This window comes from Leopardus geoffroyi, chromosome A2 (genome assembly GCF_018350155.1).
Source record: "Leopardus geoffroyi isolate Oge1 chromosome A2, O.geoffroyi_Oge1_pat1.0, whole genome shotgun sequence".
Lineage (NCBI taxonomy): Eukaryota > Metazoa > Chordata > Mammalia > Carnivora > Felidae > Leopardus > Leopardus geoffroyi.
Genome location: NC_059331.1, coordinates 1,491,951 through 1,511,097, shown reverse-complemented (window position 1 = coordinate 1,511,097; position 19,147 = coordinate 1,491,951). Strand labels below are relative to the sequence as shown.

Sequence of the window (19,147 nt, the reverse complement as noted above, 5' to 3'; positions counted from 1 at the left end):
TCTGGACTCCCCGCTGGCCTCTGCCGCCCTCGGGCCCACGGAACTTGTCCTTTGACATGACATTTGCCTGGTAGCCTGGATTTGGGGCCCCCTGGTCTCCCCAGCCCGATAGCGGGACCTGTGTTTGGGGACCCCGTATCCCAAGGGCACCACGCACAGTGCGAGGAAGTGTTGACTCAGAAAATAATAACCAACAACCTCTGACAGTCGAGAGGGATTCGCTGTTACTACTTTTTTTTTTCTTTAAGTGTATTCACTTATTTTGAGAGAGGGAGTGGACAGAGAGAGGGGGAGAGAGCGAGAGAATCCCAAGCAGGCTCCGCACCGTCCGCGCAGAGCCCGATGCGGGGCTCGAATCCACAAACCGCGCGCGAGATCATGACCTGAGCCGAAACCGAGAGCCGGATGCTCAGCCCCCAGGATTCGCTGCTATTATCCCCATTGTTGCAGATGAGGCTACGGGGGCCCAGAGAGGCTAGCTCAAGGTCGCACGGCAGGGACCCAGCGAGACCCCAGGGATCTGGAACCGGAGCCCAAGGCTTCGATCACTGCACGTTTGATGATTCCACTCCCAGTTACAGAGAGGAAGCCACTTGTCTGGGGCCACACCTGCGGCTCCCAGGCCACCTGTCCCCACAGCCTCCGTCCACTGGCCGTGACTGCCAACCCTGCACTTTGCACTGGAGAGAGAGGGCAAGAGGAGGAGGGCTTCTGATTTTAGAAATAATTACTGATGCCTAAGGGCTCCTGCTGGCTTTTCCAGGCGTGAGGGCACAAGAGGGGGGAAAAGCCCGTGGCCCAGGCACACCCCCACCCAGAGGGGCACACCCCCCCGGGGCAGGTGGCCACCTCCCTGCCCCCCAGCCCCTCTCATGGCTTCCCCATCTGGAGCTGTGGTCTCCTCCTGGGTGGTCCATCACCATGACAACATCCCCAGCACACACACACACACACACACACACACACACACATATAAAAGTGGTCGTAACCTTGGCAACCAGGTACTTCCACCCCCGCCACCTGGGACGCTTTGACCCCCTTTCCACAGTCCCCACACCCCTATGGTGGCATCTTGCTGGGGATGCTGGGCCCAGAGAGGCCACCAGGGTGGCTGAACCCCCCTCCGTCATACTGCTGGACGCATCGGAGCAGCGCACTCCAACGTGCACGTTCTAGCTGTTTGCTAAGCACCTACTACGTCCTCTGGGACATGGCAGCCTGCGAGACAGGCGTGGTCCCTGCCCTCGGCAGGCACTCCCTTGGGACAGGAAGTGGGGAGATGCTGGCCAAGGACAGAAAGGGGAAGACAGGCAGCGGCTTTGGGGAGCGGTACTTAGAGGAAAACCACGGTGCCACTTCCCTGCTCAGAATCCCCACCTCTGGGGTTCCCTCAACATCACTGGGTCACTCAGTCATTCAACCAGGACCGGCTGGATGCCTGCTGTGCGCACACTGGAGCCACAGCCAGAAAGAAGGAAGGGCACAGGGGAACAGGATTAAAGCAGGAAATGGCAGCGAATCTTAGCTGGGGAGAGCGCCGAGGAGGAGGGAACCGGTGGAGCCCTGAGTCAGGCGCAGGGAAGCAGGAGGGGAAGTCAGGGGAAGGGCGGTGCAGGCAGAGGAGCGGCCGTGCAAAGGTCCTGAGCTGCGTGTGGGCGAGGCCTGCCCCTGCCCTTCAGCCAGGCTTGGGAGCAGTGCCCACACACCGGGCAAAGCAGCCGGCACCCTGGTGTGCCCTCTGTCATTGGGAGTGGCGTCTGGGCGGGTCTAGAAGATGGGGACTGTTCTGACTCCCGCGTTACAGGTGTGGAAACTGAGGCTGGAGGGGAGTCTCCCACAGCCCCATCGCCAGGAAGTGGTGGCAGGATCTAGATTGGAAGCCTGGCCCCCACTCCAGGTCACCTCTCAGCCTGCTGGACTCATCTCCAGTGCCCTTCCTCGGGGAAGCGTCCCTGTCCCCCACCCGGGTTGGGCACTGGGTGTCTCTGCTGATATTTCCACCCCGCTTCATGACTATTTCGTGACTCCGCTTCCCCCGCCAGCCTTGGTGAGCCCCCTCGTTTCTCTGAGTGTCTCCTCCCTCCAGCACTTTGCCTGGTATACAATAGGTGCTCAGTAATGCATTCCGCCAAGAGCACTGAGAAGCAGGCATCAAAGGGAGACACAGAAGCTCAGAGAAGGGAAGTGACCTCCCCGAGGTCACACAGCACATACGCGGTGATGACTCCTCTGTGCAGTGTTCTAGGCTGGTCATGGGGGTGGGGAACCATGAGGGACGGCCGCCCACATCCCCTTCCGGACCTCTCTGTGGCCAGGAAGGGAGCCATCCCTCCACCCCCCGTCCTGTGGCGGGGGGGGGGAGGGGGCGGGGTGCCTGGCCCGCAGCCTCCTGAGATGCGGTTTCTGGGCCTCCAGCCAACGCGACAGTCTGGGAACGGAGCCTGCTTGAGTCACAGGTGGCTGAGCTGACACCAAGCTGCCATCGAAGCAGCTGGGTGGATGCAGAGGGCAGGGAGGGCTGGGGGTGCCGTCTCCGAGCCTCACTTTGCTCATCTGGGAAATGGGGTTGGTAGAAGGATCCACCTTGGGACAGCGAGGGCAGCGAGCAGCAAAGGGCCTACGATTGAAATGAGCTGGGCACTGGCGTTATTAGCCAGATGGGGAAGAGGACGCCCCCAACCCCGTCCTCTGCCCCCAGGGCCCCCGATCTGCAGAGATGTCCACCTCCCAGTGAGCGAGCCCTCCGAAAGGGGCAGGCCGGTCCCGGAGGCTAAAACACCCCACTCCTTGTCCTACTTCCGCCCTGTGTCGCTGGCAAGGGGGAGCCACGGGACCCCAGCCTGGGAGTTTTCACCCTGACGCTCCCTGGTTCTGGAGGGTGTTCCGAAAAGACCCGTCTCACCAGACAGGGAGGCCCCCCTCCTACCCTGAGGCTCCCAAGCACAGGGGCACCCACTGGTCCCCAAACTGTTCGCGGTCGTGACAGTGAAAGGCTCTGAGCACGCTGCCTCCGCCAGGCCGAGGGTGTCGGTGGGAGAGCCCTCGTACTCAAACACACACAGGTGACTGCAGACTAGCCAAAGGAAGGATGAAGGGAACGGCATTGCAGGCAGAGGGAACAGCAAATGCAGAGGCCCTGAGGCTGGCAGCAGCACGGGTGCTTGAGGAAGAGCAGGAAGGGGAGGGTGGGAAGAAAGAGGGTGCCGCGGATCCAGAAGCACACCCTCAGTTTAGACACGATCCTGAGGGCAATAAGGAGCCACGGTCGGTTCTGGAGCACAGTGGTTCGGTTGCCTCTGGGGCCCATGTGGGGAGCCGGCTTGAGCGGAAGAGGCTGGGGCAGGTGACACGTGCCAGGTGGCGGAGGCCCGGACGGAGGAGGAGGAGGCCTCGAGGAGGGGGCAGGTCCCCGAGCGGCCCAGCCGGGGCGCCCCTGCGTTTCCTGCGCCACCGCCTCAGCAGGCCCACCGAGGCCACGGCTCCAGGGGTCCTCGGACTGGCGCCAACGCGGGCAGCGCGCACACTGACCGCACGCGCCCCGAGGCCTGCTCGCGTCCCCGTCCTGGCACCTGCGCGCACGTGGCCCCGCGCACCCCGCGAGCGGGCGGCGCGCACGGCCCGGCGCAGCCCCGCGCGCCCCCGCCCCGCCAGCCGGGGAGAGCGGCGGGCGCGCGCGGCGGGGGCGCGCACGGCGGCCCGGGAGGCGGCGGCGGCGGCGGCGGCTCGTGTCGGCTCCGGGCGGCCCTCGCGCCGCAGCCCGCGCCGTGTCCGCGGCGGAGCCGCCCAGGTGAGTGGCCGCGCGGGCCGGCGACCCCGCTCCGCCCGCGCCCCGCAGCCCCCCCCACCCCCACCCCCGCGCGCCCCCGTCCTCGCCCCGGGGCACTCGCCCTGCGCCGCCCCTCCTGGGCGCCTCGCTCCCCGCCAGACCCCCGGCGCTCCCCCTGGAAACTTTGGGGGCCACTCCCCACGCTGGGGTCCCCTCGCCCCTCCCCTGGGGCGCTGAGGAGCGCGGAGCCGGGTGGGCGTCTCTCTGGGGCGGCGAGGACACCAGGAAGGATGCGCTCCCTTCCAGGGGGGAAGAAGGGAGCCCTGGCAGGGTCCTGGGGTGGGGGGGTGCTGTTGGAAGACGGCGGGGATAGGGGCTTCACCCCTGCAGCGGGGTCTGGGCCAGCCTGGAGGTGCTGAGATGCCAGGACAGAGAAGGGGGCGTTTGGGGTCCACACCAGACAGGCTCCCTCTCTTGGGCTGGGGACAGCTCAGCCCGGTGGGGAGGCATTTGGGGGCGCAGGGCTGAACCCTCTGCGCTGTGGGCCTGTGTCCAGACAACACCAAGGATGGGGCGGAAAGCTTCTTTCCATCCCCTGAGTTTGGGCCTGGGTGCCCCCTGGGCCTGTGGGGCCTGGCCGGTGAGCCCCATTCAACAAGTTGGGGCGAGGGGGGACAGTGCCCTGTGCCTCGGTCTGGGCCCAAGAAAAGACCCGGTCCTTACTTGCAAACCGCTTTAATAACTGGTTTCCTCAAAGCGTGCTCTGGGCGCGAAAGACCCAGGCACCGCAGCCCCCCAGTTCCGAGGTTCGGGCCCCGACGCTGCATTACGAACAAGCAACCCCCTGGTGGATCCGTGTGTGCACAGAGATGGTTGAGAACCTCTTGCTTCTGGCAGGGGGTCGGAAGGGGGTGTCTGGTGTGACGTGACATCAGGCTGAGGGACCATCTGGGACTTGATGGGTGAGGGGACCTCTGGACCGGCAGGGCAGTGAGACCCGGAGCAACCCAGGAGGCCTCCCTGGACGGGGTGTGAAGGCTGCAAAGAGCGTGGTATTTGAGGGACAGAAGGCAGAGGACACAGGGTCTCAGCGTGGATGAGGCGGTGGGCAAAGAGGGGCTTGTCTGTGTCAGGAGTATCGGCCGAGGCGCGCCACGGGCACCTCTGAGCCAAAGCAGCTGCCATCTGGGGCAGGTTGTGAACTGGGAGACCCCAGAGACGTCCTGCACTCCACCTGGACGGCACGGGGTGACGGCCCAGCCCCGGGACGGGGGTTCGGAAGGGCCGGAGCCAGCCTCCCGCGCCCGGGCTTTCCTTCCGTTCCCCGGCCCGTCTGGTGACTTCCGACATAGGATGGCCCCTCTCTGAGCTCCAGCTCTGAGGCTGACCTAACAGACGGGTGCGCGCCGGTGGCTGCTGGGTCCCCACAGCTCTGCCTGGTGTCTGCTCGGCCTCAGTGTGCTCTTCTGTACAATGGGGGTGGCTCCTAGCCGCCCCCAGACGGAGCCCGGGATCTGAAGGTGCCTCGCTGAGTGGGCACGGAAGGCAGATGTGAGCCAGCAGCCCGACTGCTCTTCCCACAGTGCTGTCATTCCTGGGCACCCCTGAGTCACCACCTCGTCACCAGGTAGACAGCCTCTCGGGGAACTCTCCAGGCAGAGCTCGCCCCAGGTGGGCCTGAGTGAGCCGTCATCATCTTCCCGTGTGTCAGTCCCGGGCCTCAGAAGAGCGTCCTCTGCCCTCCAGCGGGGCTCTCGCACTTAACGGAAAGGAGCTGGCACGTCCAGACGTTGACTCTTAAGCTTAGTGAGGCTGGATGCGCCGGGGATCACTCTGACCCTCCGTCTCCTTTTCTCCGAATGGGCTTCATTACTGCCACCCGCGCGGCTGGGCTGGCGGGTGAGCGGCCACGGTCTATGGTGAGCATTTCAAAAAGTAGTTCCGATCTAGAAGCCTCACCTGTAGAGGGCAGTTGACGGTGCTCGTGCACAGGCTGCAAGGAAAGTGGGTCGGGAGGCCCCCAGCCCCCCAAGGGGTTAAGGGACTGTCGGCAGACGGGAGACTAATTAGAGCTTAATGAATTGTCATGGATGAAAGCCCCAGGAGGGTGTGGATCTAGGACACACGGCTCACCAAACGGCAGGGGGGGGGGGTCAGTCGTGTGTCCCCAAAAGCAGGGCCTCAGAGGGCCGGGTGCTGCTGCGGCTGGGCCCCCACCTTCCGAGTCTGTCTAGAAGCTTACGTGGGGGACGTTTCTAGACCCTGCCAAAGCAAACTCCCCGTGCTCCCTCCTGCCCCCATTGTGGGGGGAGGGGGTGCAGAGGGGGTCCAGCTGCCAGCTTCCACCATCTCCAACCCCCCCACCCCCGGCTGCCCCGTGGGTTCAGCTGTGGCCTCCAGGGGGACCTTGCCCGGCCTTGCCCTAAGCAGTCCTCAGCATCCCCTGGCCTGGCAGGGGTGGGAGGATGTGTCTCCTGTGGCCTGGACGGGGAGCAGGCTCACTCAGAACAGAGGAGGTGGGTGGAAGGTTCTGGGGGCCTGGCCAGGCCGCCTCTGTCCCAGGGGAGGGGCGCGGGTACCCCAGCCACACTCTCCTCCTCCTTGGCCTCAGAGCTTGATGGCAAATTAGTCCCCGGACAGTTTGGGGGTGGGGGGAGGGCTCTGCAATTGCCCAGGTCCCGCCATGATGGACAGATCTCAGGGCCCCTCCCCGTGGGCCCCCCCCCCACCCGTGAGCTGGTGCTGAGGCACCCCGTGGGGAGCTCGGCCGCTTGCTCTCCCCAGCCCCTGGAAGGAGGCCCACAGCTCCGCGGGGACCTCCGCCCACCTCTTCAAGACCACACGCCTCTCCCGGGCCACTGTCACAAACGGCCACCAACCTAGGGCTTACAACCACACACACTGGTTCTCTGACAGCTCTGGGCTCAGAAGTCCTAAGACCCAGGCGTGGGCAGGGCCGGTTGCCCCCAGGGCCCCAGGGAGCCCCGTCTCCCCCCTTTTCCGGCTTCCAGAGGTGCCGCATCCTGGGCCCACGGCCCCTCCTTCCTCACGGCCGGCGGCATGGGGTCCGCCCGGCTCTCTGCCTCGCTCTCGTGGGGACCTCGTGGGGATGCTGGTCCCCGCCCAGTCGTCTGGGAGAGTCTCCCCACCTTGAGGTCAGCTCAACGGTATCCTTAAGGTCATTGGCAAACGGGATCCTGGTGGCCACCTAGGGCGACATTCAGGGGTTCCAGGGAGTAGGGCGACATTCAGGGGTTCCAGGGAGTAGGGTGACATTCAGGGGTTCCAGGGAGCAGGATATAGGCATCGTAGGAGTGGCCGTTTCACCAGCCCTCCCGTTCAGGTCAACTCGGCGAGGCCCCCCCAGGCCTTGTGGGACCAAGCATCAGACCGTAACAGACCCCCCACTTTTCCCAAACCATCCTGCTGCCGATAACCATTTTCACGATTCCTGTCTGCTTGCCCCCCCAACACGACGCCCCGGGAGGGAACCGGACACGAGAGGCCACACGGGGTGTGAGTCCACGTGTGCGAAACGTGGGGGCTGGGGAGGGGGGCAGAGGTGATGGCTGATGAGGACGGGGATTCCTTTTGGCGAGATGGAATGTTCTGGAATTGGAGAGAGGTGATGGTTGCACGACACCGTGAGGGAACTAAAGACGCTGAGTTAAAAACTTGAAACGGGACACATGCGGCCACAAAGGCCCAGCCCCGGTCGGGACCTGCCACACAGTAGGTTTCAGGAGGAGAAATGGACACGCAGGGTGACTGGGTAGCTGGCTGTCTCCACGCCCCAGACCCCCGCCCGCGGTGACCGCAGCCGCCCTGCAGAGGGCCTGGTCATGGCAGTGACACTCTGTCCTTGCAACACAAGTCACCTGCCCGCTGGACGCGGGGCCGGGATGGCTCGGCCCCCGAGGGATTTGCGTTTAGGTGGGAAGAAGGGCGGGGAGGTTCTGGCGACCAGCCCCTGAGTGCTCGCCCGGCTGGAAGGCGGGGTGGCAGAGGCCCTGAATCTGCAGCGGGGAGGGGCCCCCGTCACCTGGCCACAGCAGGGAGGAAATGCCCTTTGGCCCTCCTCCCGGCGCCCAGGCTTGCCGACCCCAAAGCTTTGTGTGGTGTGGGAGGAGGGGCTGCGGTCCCGGGGGGCCCCACCGTCCTGCCCGGCTGGCTCAGGGCAGGCCCCTGGGTCTGCGGAGCTGACAGAGGTCGTGGTTCTGTGGAGGACGGGGGTCCCCTGACCCTGGGAGAGCCGTGGAGAACGGGGCGTGGGCTCGAGTCTTGGATCTGCTTGTCACCTGCTCTGTGGCCCTGGCCGGGTGGCTTCCCCTCTCTGGGCCTCTGCTCTCCCGTCTGTAACACAGGCTGATAATCAGCTCCCTTCCTCCTGGGGCGTCAAGCGCGCGCCTGCCGTGTGCCGCGCATCCGTAGATGGGGCTGTCACCTGGGGTGGTCCTGCCTCCCCGTCTGGGGACATCTGTGGTTGTCATGACTGGCGATGCCCCTGGCGTCGAGCGGGTGGGGGCCGGGGACGCTGCTGAACACCCCGCAGTGCCTGGGACAGCCCCCCGGAGAATGACGTCACCCCTCAGTGGTGACGGCTGTCATCCAACCCTCCCACATCCCCCGGTGTCATTGTGCAGATGGGAACCCTGAGGCCGCAGAGGACGTCTGTTGAGAGCTCAGGTGTGAGCTGGCCTGCAGCGGGTTGGCGGTGGCCCGGCAGTGACAGGAGATCCAGAGCGAGGGGGAGCTGGGATGTGCTCGGAGGTGGGGCTCACGGCACCTGCTGACGGATTGGCTGGGGGTGGGGGGTTGCCACGATCCCAGCTTGTGCGGGAGGCGGGGCGGGGGGGTGGAGCGGGGACGGCTCCCCGTTGCCTGGGTGCTGCACCCCCCGCCCCTGGAGAGGTCGGGCATGCGGCCGGGTCCCCAGGACTGGAGCTCAGGGGAGACGTGCTGCCCGAGACACAAAACCAGGGTCATCCGCTAACAGGGGCATTTCGTCTGGGCAGCCGGGAGGAGGGGCCCCAGGTGGGTGCCAGGTGCTGGGCAGGGCGGGGACGCAGGGTCTGGGCGCAGGTGCGTGTCACCTCCCCCAGGGCCGCGGCCCCGGGGGGGCAGAGAATGGTGACGCGGTCCCACCGCCCCGCCTGTGCCCTGGCCCGCCCTTCCTGCAGCATCGGCTCTAGCTGACCCTCTCGCCTCCCGCAGGGAACGGGCCCCGGGCTCTAACGACCCCGCAGAGGCAGGACCCGAATCCAGACCTCTACCGGGGAGGGAACCCAGGGTCCCGGCCTCCTGACGCCACCCTGAGGCCCCGGGAGAGGAAACCGGTCTGCAGAGGGGCCCTTCCTTCCCGGGGTGCCCAGCCCCTCGACCATCCGAAAGCGACAGACACAGGGGGTACCCAGGACCTCCGGGGGAGGCGTCAGAAGCTCCGGCCCCCCGCACCCCCGCCCCCGCGGAGACGACGAGGCCGCGCCTGAGAGGAGGTTTCGGGTGACGAGCTGGGTCCCAGCCTGCGCGGCCCTGCTCCTGTGACAGGCAAGGCACAGAGAGGGTGCACGGCTCATCACAGGTCACAAGGGGCGGGGACAGTAGACCGGGTCGACCTCTCGTCGCCTGATGCCTCCTTCCAGATTTCGTCCTTACCCATATCCTGTGCTGGCTAATTGTTGAGAATTCTTTCCAGCTTGAAAACAACTTAAAATTTTAAACAGTCCGCCCTCCTCTCTGGCCTCAGCGCCCTGCCTGGACCGCGCGGCCCCCGCTCGCGGCGTTTGCCCCTGATGTGCCCTCCACCCGACCGCCCCCCCCGAGCCATCTGCTCGGTCTCTGATGGAACATCCCTCTCTCGGTAGATTAGATCTTCGCAGCCCCCTCGCCACGCCGCCCCTTCCCTGGATATACGTTTCTCCGCCGGCGGCCCCGGGAGGCGGGAGAGGGCGCGTGCATTTACCTCCTTTGATATCGTTCGGCTCCGAGAAAGCAAGCTCTCGGTCTTCCGTGCTCTGTGTCCCCCGGACCTGGAAGGTGTTCCCCACGTGGTAGGTGTTTGTTGACTGACTGGTGGACAGAGGCAGTGAATGAGGGGAAACAGCGTTGTGGTGTCTCCAGAGGTGACAGCAGAAGTCATTCTTAAGGACATCCCCGAAGCTAAGGTAACGTTGTGTGTCAACTATACTCAATTAAAAAATTCTTAAAAACCAGGACCAGGAGAGCCGTGTTGCAAATCGTGGCCGGCTTCACCCGAGACCGTCCCCTGCCACCTCTGATGTGCTGTGTGGACCAGAGCAGGTGACTTAGGTTGCTTTGAGCCTCACTGTTCCTGTCTGTAAAGTTAAGGTGACAGCAGCGTGTCCCCCCTCCCCATGCGGTTGTTGTGGGACCATCCAGGTGGAGCCCTGACCCCAGGGCTGGCACAGAGCAGAGGCGTTTGCCCTGAGGAGGAGGAGGGGGGAGGTTCACAGTCCGGCTGACGGGAGACCAGCAATAAACAAGGGTTTAATAGCATTCAGAGAGACTAGGATGGGGGCACCTGGCTGGCTCCGTCAGTGGAGCGTGCAACTCTTGAGTTTGAGCCCCACTTTGGGTGTAGAGCGTGCTCAAAAAAAAAAAAAATAGACGAGGATGGGGACTGTAGTACAGAGAGTCACCAGGGGAGTGACATTAGGGGTGAGACCCAAATAAAGTCAGGGAGAGAGCCATGCAGGGAAGGTGTTCCAGGCAGTGGGAACGTCGTGTGCAAAGGTCCTGGGGCAGGACCTGTCTGGCGTGTTGGAGGGACAGCACGAAGGCCCGTGTGGCTGGAGCAGAGTGAGCAAGGGGGAGAGAGGGAGGAGGGGAGGGCAGAGAGGGGACGGGGGCAAGTCGTGCAGGGCCTTGGGGGCCTCAGGGAGGACTGAAGTATACTCGAGGGGGCTGAAATTCTCTGCTGCAGAAAGAACCAAGCAGGCAGTTCTGCCCGCACAAGGAATCTGTTTGGGGGCTGAGCCATACCGCCCATTTCCTCGTTGGGGCAAAGCCAGAGAGGCCCCAAGTTCTTACAGTCAGGGGCCCTGTCCCCAGTTCCCCGGGGAGAGGACAGTTACCCCTTGACCACAGGGAACGGCACAGGCTGGGACAGGGACCTAGGAGTAACCTCACACTCAGGGACTAGTTTAAGTTAGGAATTTGCCAGAATTGTGAGTCGGGCAGCTGAACAGGGGACCGTCCGTTCTGGCTCTCTGGTCCCCTCCTGGGACACAGCCTCTCCGTGTGCTGTTCAGGGCAACAACATGGGGAGAATGACCTAGAAAAACAGCCTCGGAAGGAAGTTTGCCTTGGGGAAAGACTGTGTCCCTGCAATGCCCAGGTCAGAATTAAGGACAGCTGCAGGGGGAGGGCACAACCAGCCAGCTCTCGCTCCCTCCCACAGCCCCCCCACGTCCGCCAGCCGGGGGCAGGGAGCGGGGACCCGTGACATCCCGGACACCGGATGATGCTTGCTTTCCTCGCGGTGTGAGCTGAGAGTGAGCAACCCCCTTCCCACCGCTCACGGTGCTGTCCCGTGCGGTGTGCGAGTCCCCGGGCGTTTTGGGGGGGCACCTGCCCTCGGATTCACGCGTCCGCCCGAGTCGAGAATTCCGTTCGGTGTTCTGTGTTCCCGTATTTTGCCGTGAACAGGGCTATGCTGTCTGTAATTGCCTGGCAAGCCGGTTTGTCTCTAAGCCCCGTCTAACTGCACCCCGGCTGTCTTTCTCTGCGGGTCCATCCGTGTCTCCCAGAGCCCCGCCACAACCGGGGGTCACAGCTTACGTCCTCCCCCGCTGATGGACACGTAGGTTAGCCCCAGTCCGCGCTTTCACGCGACAGGCAGCAAACCTGCGTGGCCACGGCGTCTGCTCCCGCGCGGTCTTTGTCAGGGATCCACGGCCCCTCTTGAAGTCTCGCGCCAGTGCCCCGAGGCCCCCTTCGCAAAACGCCACAATCGCGGCGGCTGAAAGCGACAGGACTGTGTTCTCTGTGTGTTCCGGAGGCCAGAAGCGCAAACTCAAGGGACCCCCCGGGCTGGGCCCCCGCTCAGGGCTCTGGGGGAGGATCGTCCCTTGCCTCTTCCAGCTCTTGGGGGTGACCGGTGACCTGCGGTGTCCCGTGGCTCGCGGGTGCACCCTCCAATCCGCCGACACGGAGCCGTCTTGCCCGCGCGTCTGCGTCCGAATCTCCGCTCTTCATCAAATCGCCAGTGGCTGGACGAGGGCCGCCTTGCCCCAGGGTGACTTTATCGTCACTGGGTGGCACCTGCAGAGCGCAGACTCTCCCCCCGTTATGTGACTGTCCCCCAGCGTTCGGTGGCAGTTCCTCGGGGGCTCCGTGTGTTACTTCCCCAAAGGGCCCAGGAAGGCAGGCGCTGGCCTCACAGATGTTGAGCCGACGAGGATCTGCTGCCTGAGCCCCTGCCGAGCCGGGCCTCTGGGGACAGCGCGGAAACAGGCAGCCTCTCCTGGGACGAGGGGGGGGTCGGGGGGAGCCTTGGGGGGCTGCAGCTGCTAAGATGCCGAAAATAGCGGACCGGCTAACGGGGCAGCCCCCATCCCTGCCATCTGGCTGGAGCCTCCCCACCCACACCCCACCTTGACCCCCGGGATCTGGGCTGCAGCCCAGAAGAGTGGGGGGAGGGGCAAGGGGTGGCGGGGCCAGCAGGCGAGATGGGCAGGCCCGGGGCCCTGCACGCCCCACACCATCTGGCCTCCCTCCCCCAACCCCTTCACTCACTCCTTCTGCCTCGGGGCCTTTGCACTGGCTGCTCCCCCAGCCCAGCCCTCCCTTCCGCGGACACCGCGGGCACTTCCCTGACCGTCACAACAGACCACCACAAACGGAGTGGCTTAAAACAACAGACATCTATTCTCTCTCAGCCCCGGAGGCCGAGTCTGAAGCCAATGTCTTGCGGGGCCCCGTCCCCTCCGAAGGAAGGCTCCGTGGGAGGATCCTCTCTGCCCCATCCAGCTTTCGGGGGCTCCCCACCACCCTTGGCTTACTGACCCATCACTTCAACCCCCGCCTCGGTCTTCACGTGGCCTCACTCCCTGGGCGCATCGGTGTGTGTCCAAGTTTCCCTCTTGTGATAGGACAGCGGTCAGTGGAACAAGGTCCCGTTCACAGGTACCGGGGGTTAAGCCCCGCATGTGTCTTTTGGGGGGGGGGGGGGACACAGGTCCACCTACATCTGGGTCTCAGCTCACGTGTCACCTTTCCAGCTGCATCTCCTTCCCCCGGGATCACCGACTCTTCCTTTCAGAGCACCCGGGCCACATTCTCTGGTCTTGCTGCTTGTGTTGACTGAGCCCCGAAGGTCTAGGCTCTGAGAAACCGGAAGTGATGAACACAAGTGCCTTGGAGAGGTTGCAATCCACAGGGAGCAGACAACGAACAGGGCTTTAACCTGTAATTTCATGTGCTGGTTGGACCGGTGTAGACACAGGGAACTGAGGAAGGGCAAGACGGGTGGGGGGGGGGGGCCTGGTAAGGCCTCCGGGGGGGGGGGGGAAGACAGGGGGGAATATTTAGACCACCTGTATCCCCACAGGGTGGATGTGAACCCCAGGAGGGCGGGATCTGCCTTGTTCATCAGTGTGTTTGGAGACTGGTATACAGTAGGCACCCAGTAAGTGTTCTGGGGGGCTGTACCCCAAAATTTAACCTATACTTGTGAAGTTCTTCTCCAGTTCAATAAATGTTTCCTCTTGCAATTTATTTTTTATTACGATAAAATTCACATAACACAAACTTGCCCTTTTAAAGTATACATTTCAGGGGCGCCTGTGTGGCTCCGTCCGTTAAGCGTCTGACTTCCGCTCAGGTCATGATCTCGTGGTTAGTGAGTTCAAGCCCCACATCGGGCTCTGTGCTGACAGCTCGGAGCCTGGAGCCTGCTTCGGATTCTGTGTCTCCCTCTCTCTCTCTGCCCTTCCCCCACTTACACTCCTTTCTCTCTCAAAAATAAACATTAAGAAAATTTAAAGTATACATTTCAGTGGCTTTTAGTATATTCACAGAGCTGTGCAACCATCAGCACCATCTAAATCCAGAACATTCCACAACCCCCAAAAGAAGTCCCGTCCCCGTGAGCTGTCACCCCTCACCCCCTCCCCAGCCCCCGGCTCCCACGAGCCCCCTTCCCGTCCGTGGATGAGCCTGTTCTGGACGTTTCACACCCGCGGACTCACACCGCGCGTGGCCTCTCGTGTCCGCTTCCCACCCTGAGCGCCGTGTGTTCGGGGTCCGTCCGCGGGGCGGCGGGGGCGGGCGCCTCGCTCCTGCTGGGGACCGAGTGACGTTCCGTGTGGATGGACCACGTGTTTGTTCATCTGTTGATGGGCATTTGGGTGGTTTGCACCTGTTGGCTGTGGTGGGTACTGCGGGCACAGGTTTTGTGGGCCCCACGGCGGATAACCGCGTCTTGCGCACGCGTGCTAACGCTGCCCCCCCCCCCCCCCCGCAACCCTCAGGTGCCCACGAGGATGGTGGCGCGGCCCTAGGCCCACGCTCCGCACCATGACCTGCTGGCTGTGCGTCCTGAGCCTCCAGCTCCTGCTCCTGCCCGCGGCGCCGCCCCCGGCCGGCGGCTGCCCCGCCCGCTGCGAGTGCACGGCGCAGACGCGCGCGGTGGCCTGTCCCCGGCGCCGGCTGACCGCCGTGCCCGACGGCATCCCGGCCGAGACGCGCCTGCTGGAGCTCAGCCGCAACCGCATCCGCTGCCTGAACCCGGGCGACCTGGCCGCGCTGCCGCTGCTGGAGGAGCTGGACCTGAGCGAGAACGTGATCGCGCACGTGGAGCCGGGCGCCTTCGCCAACCTGCCGCGCCTGCGCGTCCTGCGCCTCCGGGGCAACCTGCTCAAGCTCATCCCGCCCGGCGTCTTCACGCGCCTGGACAACCTCACGCTGCTGGACCTGAGCGAGAACAAGCTGGTCATCCTCCTGGACTACACCTTCCAGGACCTGCGCAGCCTCCGCCGGCTGGAGGTGGGCGACAACCACCTGGTGTTCATCTCGCGCCGGGCCTTCGCGGGGCTGCTGGCGCTCGAGGAGCTGACCCTGGAGCGCTGCAACCTCACGGCGCTGTCGGGCGAGTCCCTGGGCCACCTGCGGGGCCTGGGCGCCCTGCGGCTGCGCCACCTGGCCATCGCCGCCCTGGAAGACCAGAACTTCCGCAGGCTGCCCGGCCTGCTGCACCTGGAGATCGACAACTGGCCGCTGCTGGAGGAGGTGGCCGCCGGCAGCCTGCAGGGCCTCAACCTGACCTCGCTGTCCGTCACGCACACCAACATCACCGCCGTGCCGGCGGCCGCGCTCCGCCACCAGGCCCACCTCACCTGCCTCAACCTGTCCCACAACCCCATCAGCACGGTGCCGCGCGGCTCCTTCCGCGACCTGGTCCGCCTGCGCGAGCTGCACCTGGCCGGCGCCCTGCTGGCCGTGGTGGAGCCGCAGGCCTTCCTGGGGCTGCGGCAGATCCGCCTGCTCAACCTCTCCAACAACCTGCTGTCCACGCTGGAGGAGAGCACCTTCCACTCGGTCAACACGCTGGAGACGCTGCGCGTGGACGGGAACCCGCTGGCCTGCGACTGTCGCCTGCTCTGGATCGTGCAGCGCCGGAAGACCCTCAACTTCGACGGGCGGCTCCCGGCCTGCGCCACCCCCGCCGAGGTCCGCGGCGACGCGCTGCGCAACCTGCCCGACTCCGTGCTCTTCGAGTACTTCGTGTGCCGCAAGCCCAAGATCCGCGAGCGGCGGCTGCAGCGCGTCACGGCCGCCGCGGGCGACGACGTGCGCTTCCTGTGCCGCGCCGAGGGCGAGCCCGCGCCCACCGTGGCCTGGGTGACGCCGCGCCACCGCGCCGTGACCGCCGCCAGCGCCGGGCGCGCGCGCGTGCTGCCGGGGGGCACGCTGGAGATCCGCGGCGCGCGCCCGCAGGACAGCGGCACGTACACGTGCGTGGCCAGCAACGCGGGCGGCAACGACACCTACTTCGCCACGCTGACCGTGCAGCCCGAGCCCGCCGCCAACCGGACCCCGGGCGAGGGCCGCAACGACACGCAGGCGGCCGCGCGCTTCCCGCTGGACCTCACCACCATCCTGGTGTCCACCGCCATGGGCTGCATCACCTTCCTGGGCGTCGTCCTCTTCTGCTTCCTGCTGCTGTTCGTGTGGAGCCGCGGCCGCGGGCAGCATAAGAACAACTTCTCGGTGGAGTACTCCTTCCGCAAGGTGGACGGGCCGGCCGCCGCCGCGGGCCAGGGGGGGGCGCGCAGGTTCACCATGAAGATGATCTGAGGGTCCGGGCGCCCCCACGCGGGCCCGGCTGACGACCACCTATGCATTTCCCGGAGCCGGAAGCGGGGGGCCTCCCTCCCCGCGGCCGCCTCCTGGCGGAACTTCCCCTTTTTTTGTAGAGACCCGACCACAGGACTTTTTTCATCAGGACGCATTTTTGCATTGTTTCGCAAAGCATTTTCTAAAGGTTTCACCCTGTCTTCCTGCCCGCGCCGGGTCCCGAGCTGGGCGGGGTGGGAGTTCGGAGCCGCCGGAGCCAACCCCCCCCCCCCCCCCCCCGCCTCCTCCCCAGAGCAAGTAGTTCACACGGGGGGGGGGGGGGGGGGAGATGGTCCAGCGCGCGGAGGGCAACCCGGCCCCCGGGGGAGGCCCGCGAAAGCCCATACGGGCCACACACCCGGATGCCCCACACCGCACCTCACATCCAGCGGCACACACGCGTTCACACCAAGGACACACAACCGACACCCAGCTCCGAGACCGAGCGCTCACACCTCCCACCCGGCCGACCCTGAACAGGTGCGCCCGGCCGCTGAGCTCCCGGCGGGCCTGCCCGGCTCTCGGCTCTCGGGAGACCACCGCTCACACCTGGGACACACCCCCACTCGCACTCAGGACACTCGCAGCTGACACACGGCCCACCCGAGACACGCAGCTCACCCTTGGGACGTGCCCGGCCTACGCTGGGAACACAGTCGGCTCCCAGCCAGGACTCGCTCGGCTCACACCCAGCTCCTGATCCACTAGGCATCTCTGGGGGGGGGGGGGGGGGAGGAAAGTCTGGCTGAGCACGTAAATGCTCCCCCCAGGGGCCCAGCACACGGCATGCTAGCCCCCCGGTCTCCGCCCCCAGACTCCCTCCCACCAGGACCCCTGGCCCAGCAGGGCGGGCTGCCCACTAGAAGCCATTTCCCTACCGCCCTCCGGCACCCCTAACGGCTGCCACCTGCTTCCTGTGCCCATGCCACATGGGAGGCACAGCTGCCCTGGCCCCTGGCTCGGGAGCATGGCCTCTGGAGTGACCCTGCACCCTGAGTCCACACTACCCCTGAGCCAGCCTCAGATGAGCCCCGAGGGTGGCCCTACCGTGCCCAGCCCTGTGACCCACCGCCCGTGTGGGGAGCGAGGCCAGAGAGTGTGAGAGGTTCTTGGGGTCCCCGTTAGGTGCGCTACAGGGGCAGCCATGGAGAACGAGGCCAGGACAGGCTGCAGGGAGGGTCTGGACCCGGCTGTTGGGAGCAGAGGGCCCTCGGTGTCTGCCTCTTTGGGGCAGAACTCGAGCTAAAGATCAAGGGAGCCGAGGGCAGACTATAGCTCAGGCTGAGGAAGAGCTTGCCCCAGGTCACTGCCCCTTTACTCTGCAGATAGCGAGTTCCCCGTCACTGGGGGTAAGCAACAGGAACTGAGGTTTTGCAGAAATATTCAGACACCACACTGGGTCCATCCATGACCCTGCCTCTCCCAGGCTGATTATTGCCCCCACCCTCCCCCCGGGCCAGATGACAGGGCATCATCGGAGGAAGGGGTGCGGGAAATGTTGTGGGACCCCTCCACTAGTCAGGAGCTTGGCCGCCCGCCAGGAGGTCGGGACAGTATTCTTAAGGACCTTATAGGAAGGCTCGAAACCAGCCCTCTTCCTGCCCACGTGGGTAATTTCATCTGGTGACTGAGAACCACCCAGACTACAGTGTCCTCATCTGTAAAATGGGTCTGAGGTCAGATCCACCGCCGCATATACAGAGGCCAGGCCCATGGATGGGCTTCACGGTTGACTGGGATCCTGGATCCTTCAAGATCTTTCCGAGAGGAGCCGGAGACAAAGCTGGGTGAACGCTGGGGGTTTGGGGCAAAGGATTCACACGGAACTCGGAAGGGGGTGCGGGCCGTTCTCCCCGGGCTGTGTGGCTGGAAGCGTCGGGACGCCCTGGTCCTTCTCCCACGGCCGCAAACGGGCCAGCGGGGCCGGGTGACGGGCCGCTGACCCCGCCTCAACCTCACTCGTGGCGGACATAGTGACGGCCAAAGGGGGTGTCCTGCGACCCCAAACCCCACCCGAGTTGGGCAGAACTGACTAGTTTTCCCCCTTCGCATCCTCCTAACCTTGGTTGCCATAACAACCCCAAGGGCCCCTCAAAATGACATTCAAGTGCCTTTACCATCATCACAGATGGGAGGGGTGTGTTCTCACAGCAGCATTAGGACTTGACCGAAAGTCAGCAAAGTGGGATCTCCCACCCCCTCTGCCCAACCCCCATCCCAACATGCGCCGAGACCCCCCCCAGCCCCCCATCCTAACAGGAACCAAGACCCCCAGCCCCCCAGCCCCCCCCAGCCCCCTAGCCCCGCGGCCCCCTCCTGCTGTATTTGGTTGGAATCTAATAAAATGAAGCTGATTTAATAACAGACTCAGTCTTTTTGTTTTGAATTCTCATGGGAGGAGTGAGGGCAGGAAGCAGTGGCTTCTGGGGTCCCCAGGGGGAACTGTCTCGTTCCAGCCCCGGAACTGGCCTTGAGCCACAGGTGTTTGTGGAGTGACAGCGGCCTGCTGAGACGACGTTACAGGAGCACTTCGGGAGTGCCCGAGCTGTTCCCGCGTGCTGTTCCCCAGCTCCTGCCATGCAGGTGACACCCTGGGAGCCGGGTCCTGTCATGACCTCACTTCACAGAGAGGCACAGGGAGGGCCAGAGGATGGAGGGCATCTGCCCAGAGCCCCCAGCTGAGGGGAGGTGGGGCACTCCTGCTGTGCCCTCACAGCTGGCAGCTTCCTCCAGGCCGGGGGTGGGGGGGGGGGGTGTCTCTCCGCTTCTAAGGGGTCCCATCAGTCTCCCTGCTTCTGAGGCCTCTGAGAGAAAGCAGGCAGCTTTTTTTTTAAAGACTTATTTATTTAAGTATGTTATGTTCAAGGTGGGGCTCGAACCCACGACCCCGAAATCAAGAGCCACGGGCCCTTCCGACGGAGCCAGCCAGGCGCCTCCGAGAGCAGGCAGCTTTATCCGCACTGCCGACTGGGGAAACTCGGGCCCAGAGCCCGTCTGAGCTGGAAACTCAGCTCCCGAGAGCCT

General features: G+C 64.7%; 1 protein-coding gene across 1 annotated transcript; it reads left to right on the top strand.

The window, feature by feature from the left end:
- Positions 1–3,681: 3,681 nt before the first annotated feature.
- Positions 3,682–18,482, top strand: LINGO3 (leucine rich repeat and Ig domain containing 3). The gene is made up of 2 exons (XM_045491347.1): positions 3,682–3,787; positions 14,260–18,482. Exon 2 carries the CDS (start codon positions 14,306–14,308, stop codon positions 16,082–16,084), a length of 1,779 nt encoding a protein of 592 aa, XP_045347303.1. The 5' UTR covers positions 3,682–3,787; positions 14,260–14,305; the 3' UTR covers positions 16,085–18,482.
- Positions 18,483–19,147: the final 665 nt, after the last annotated feature.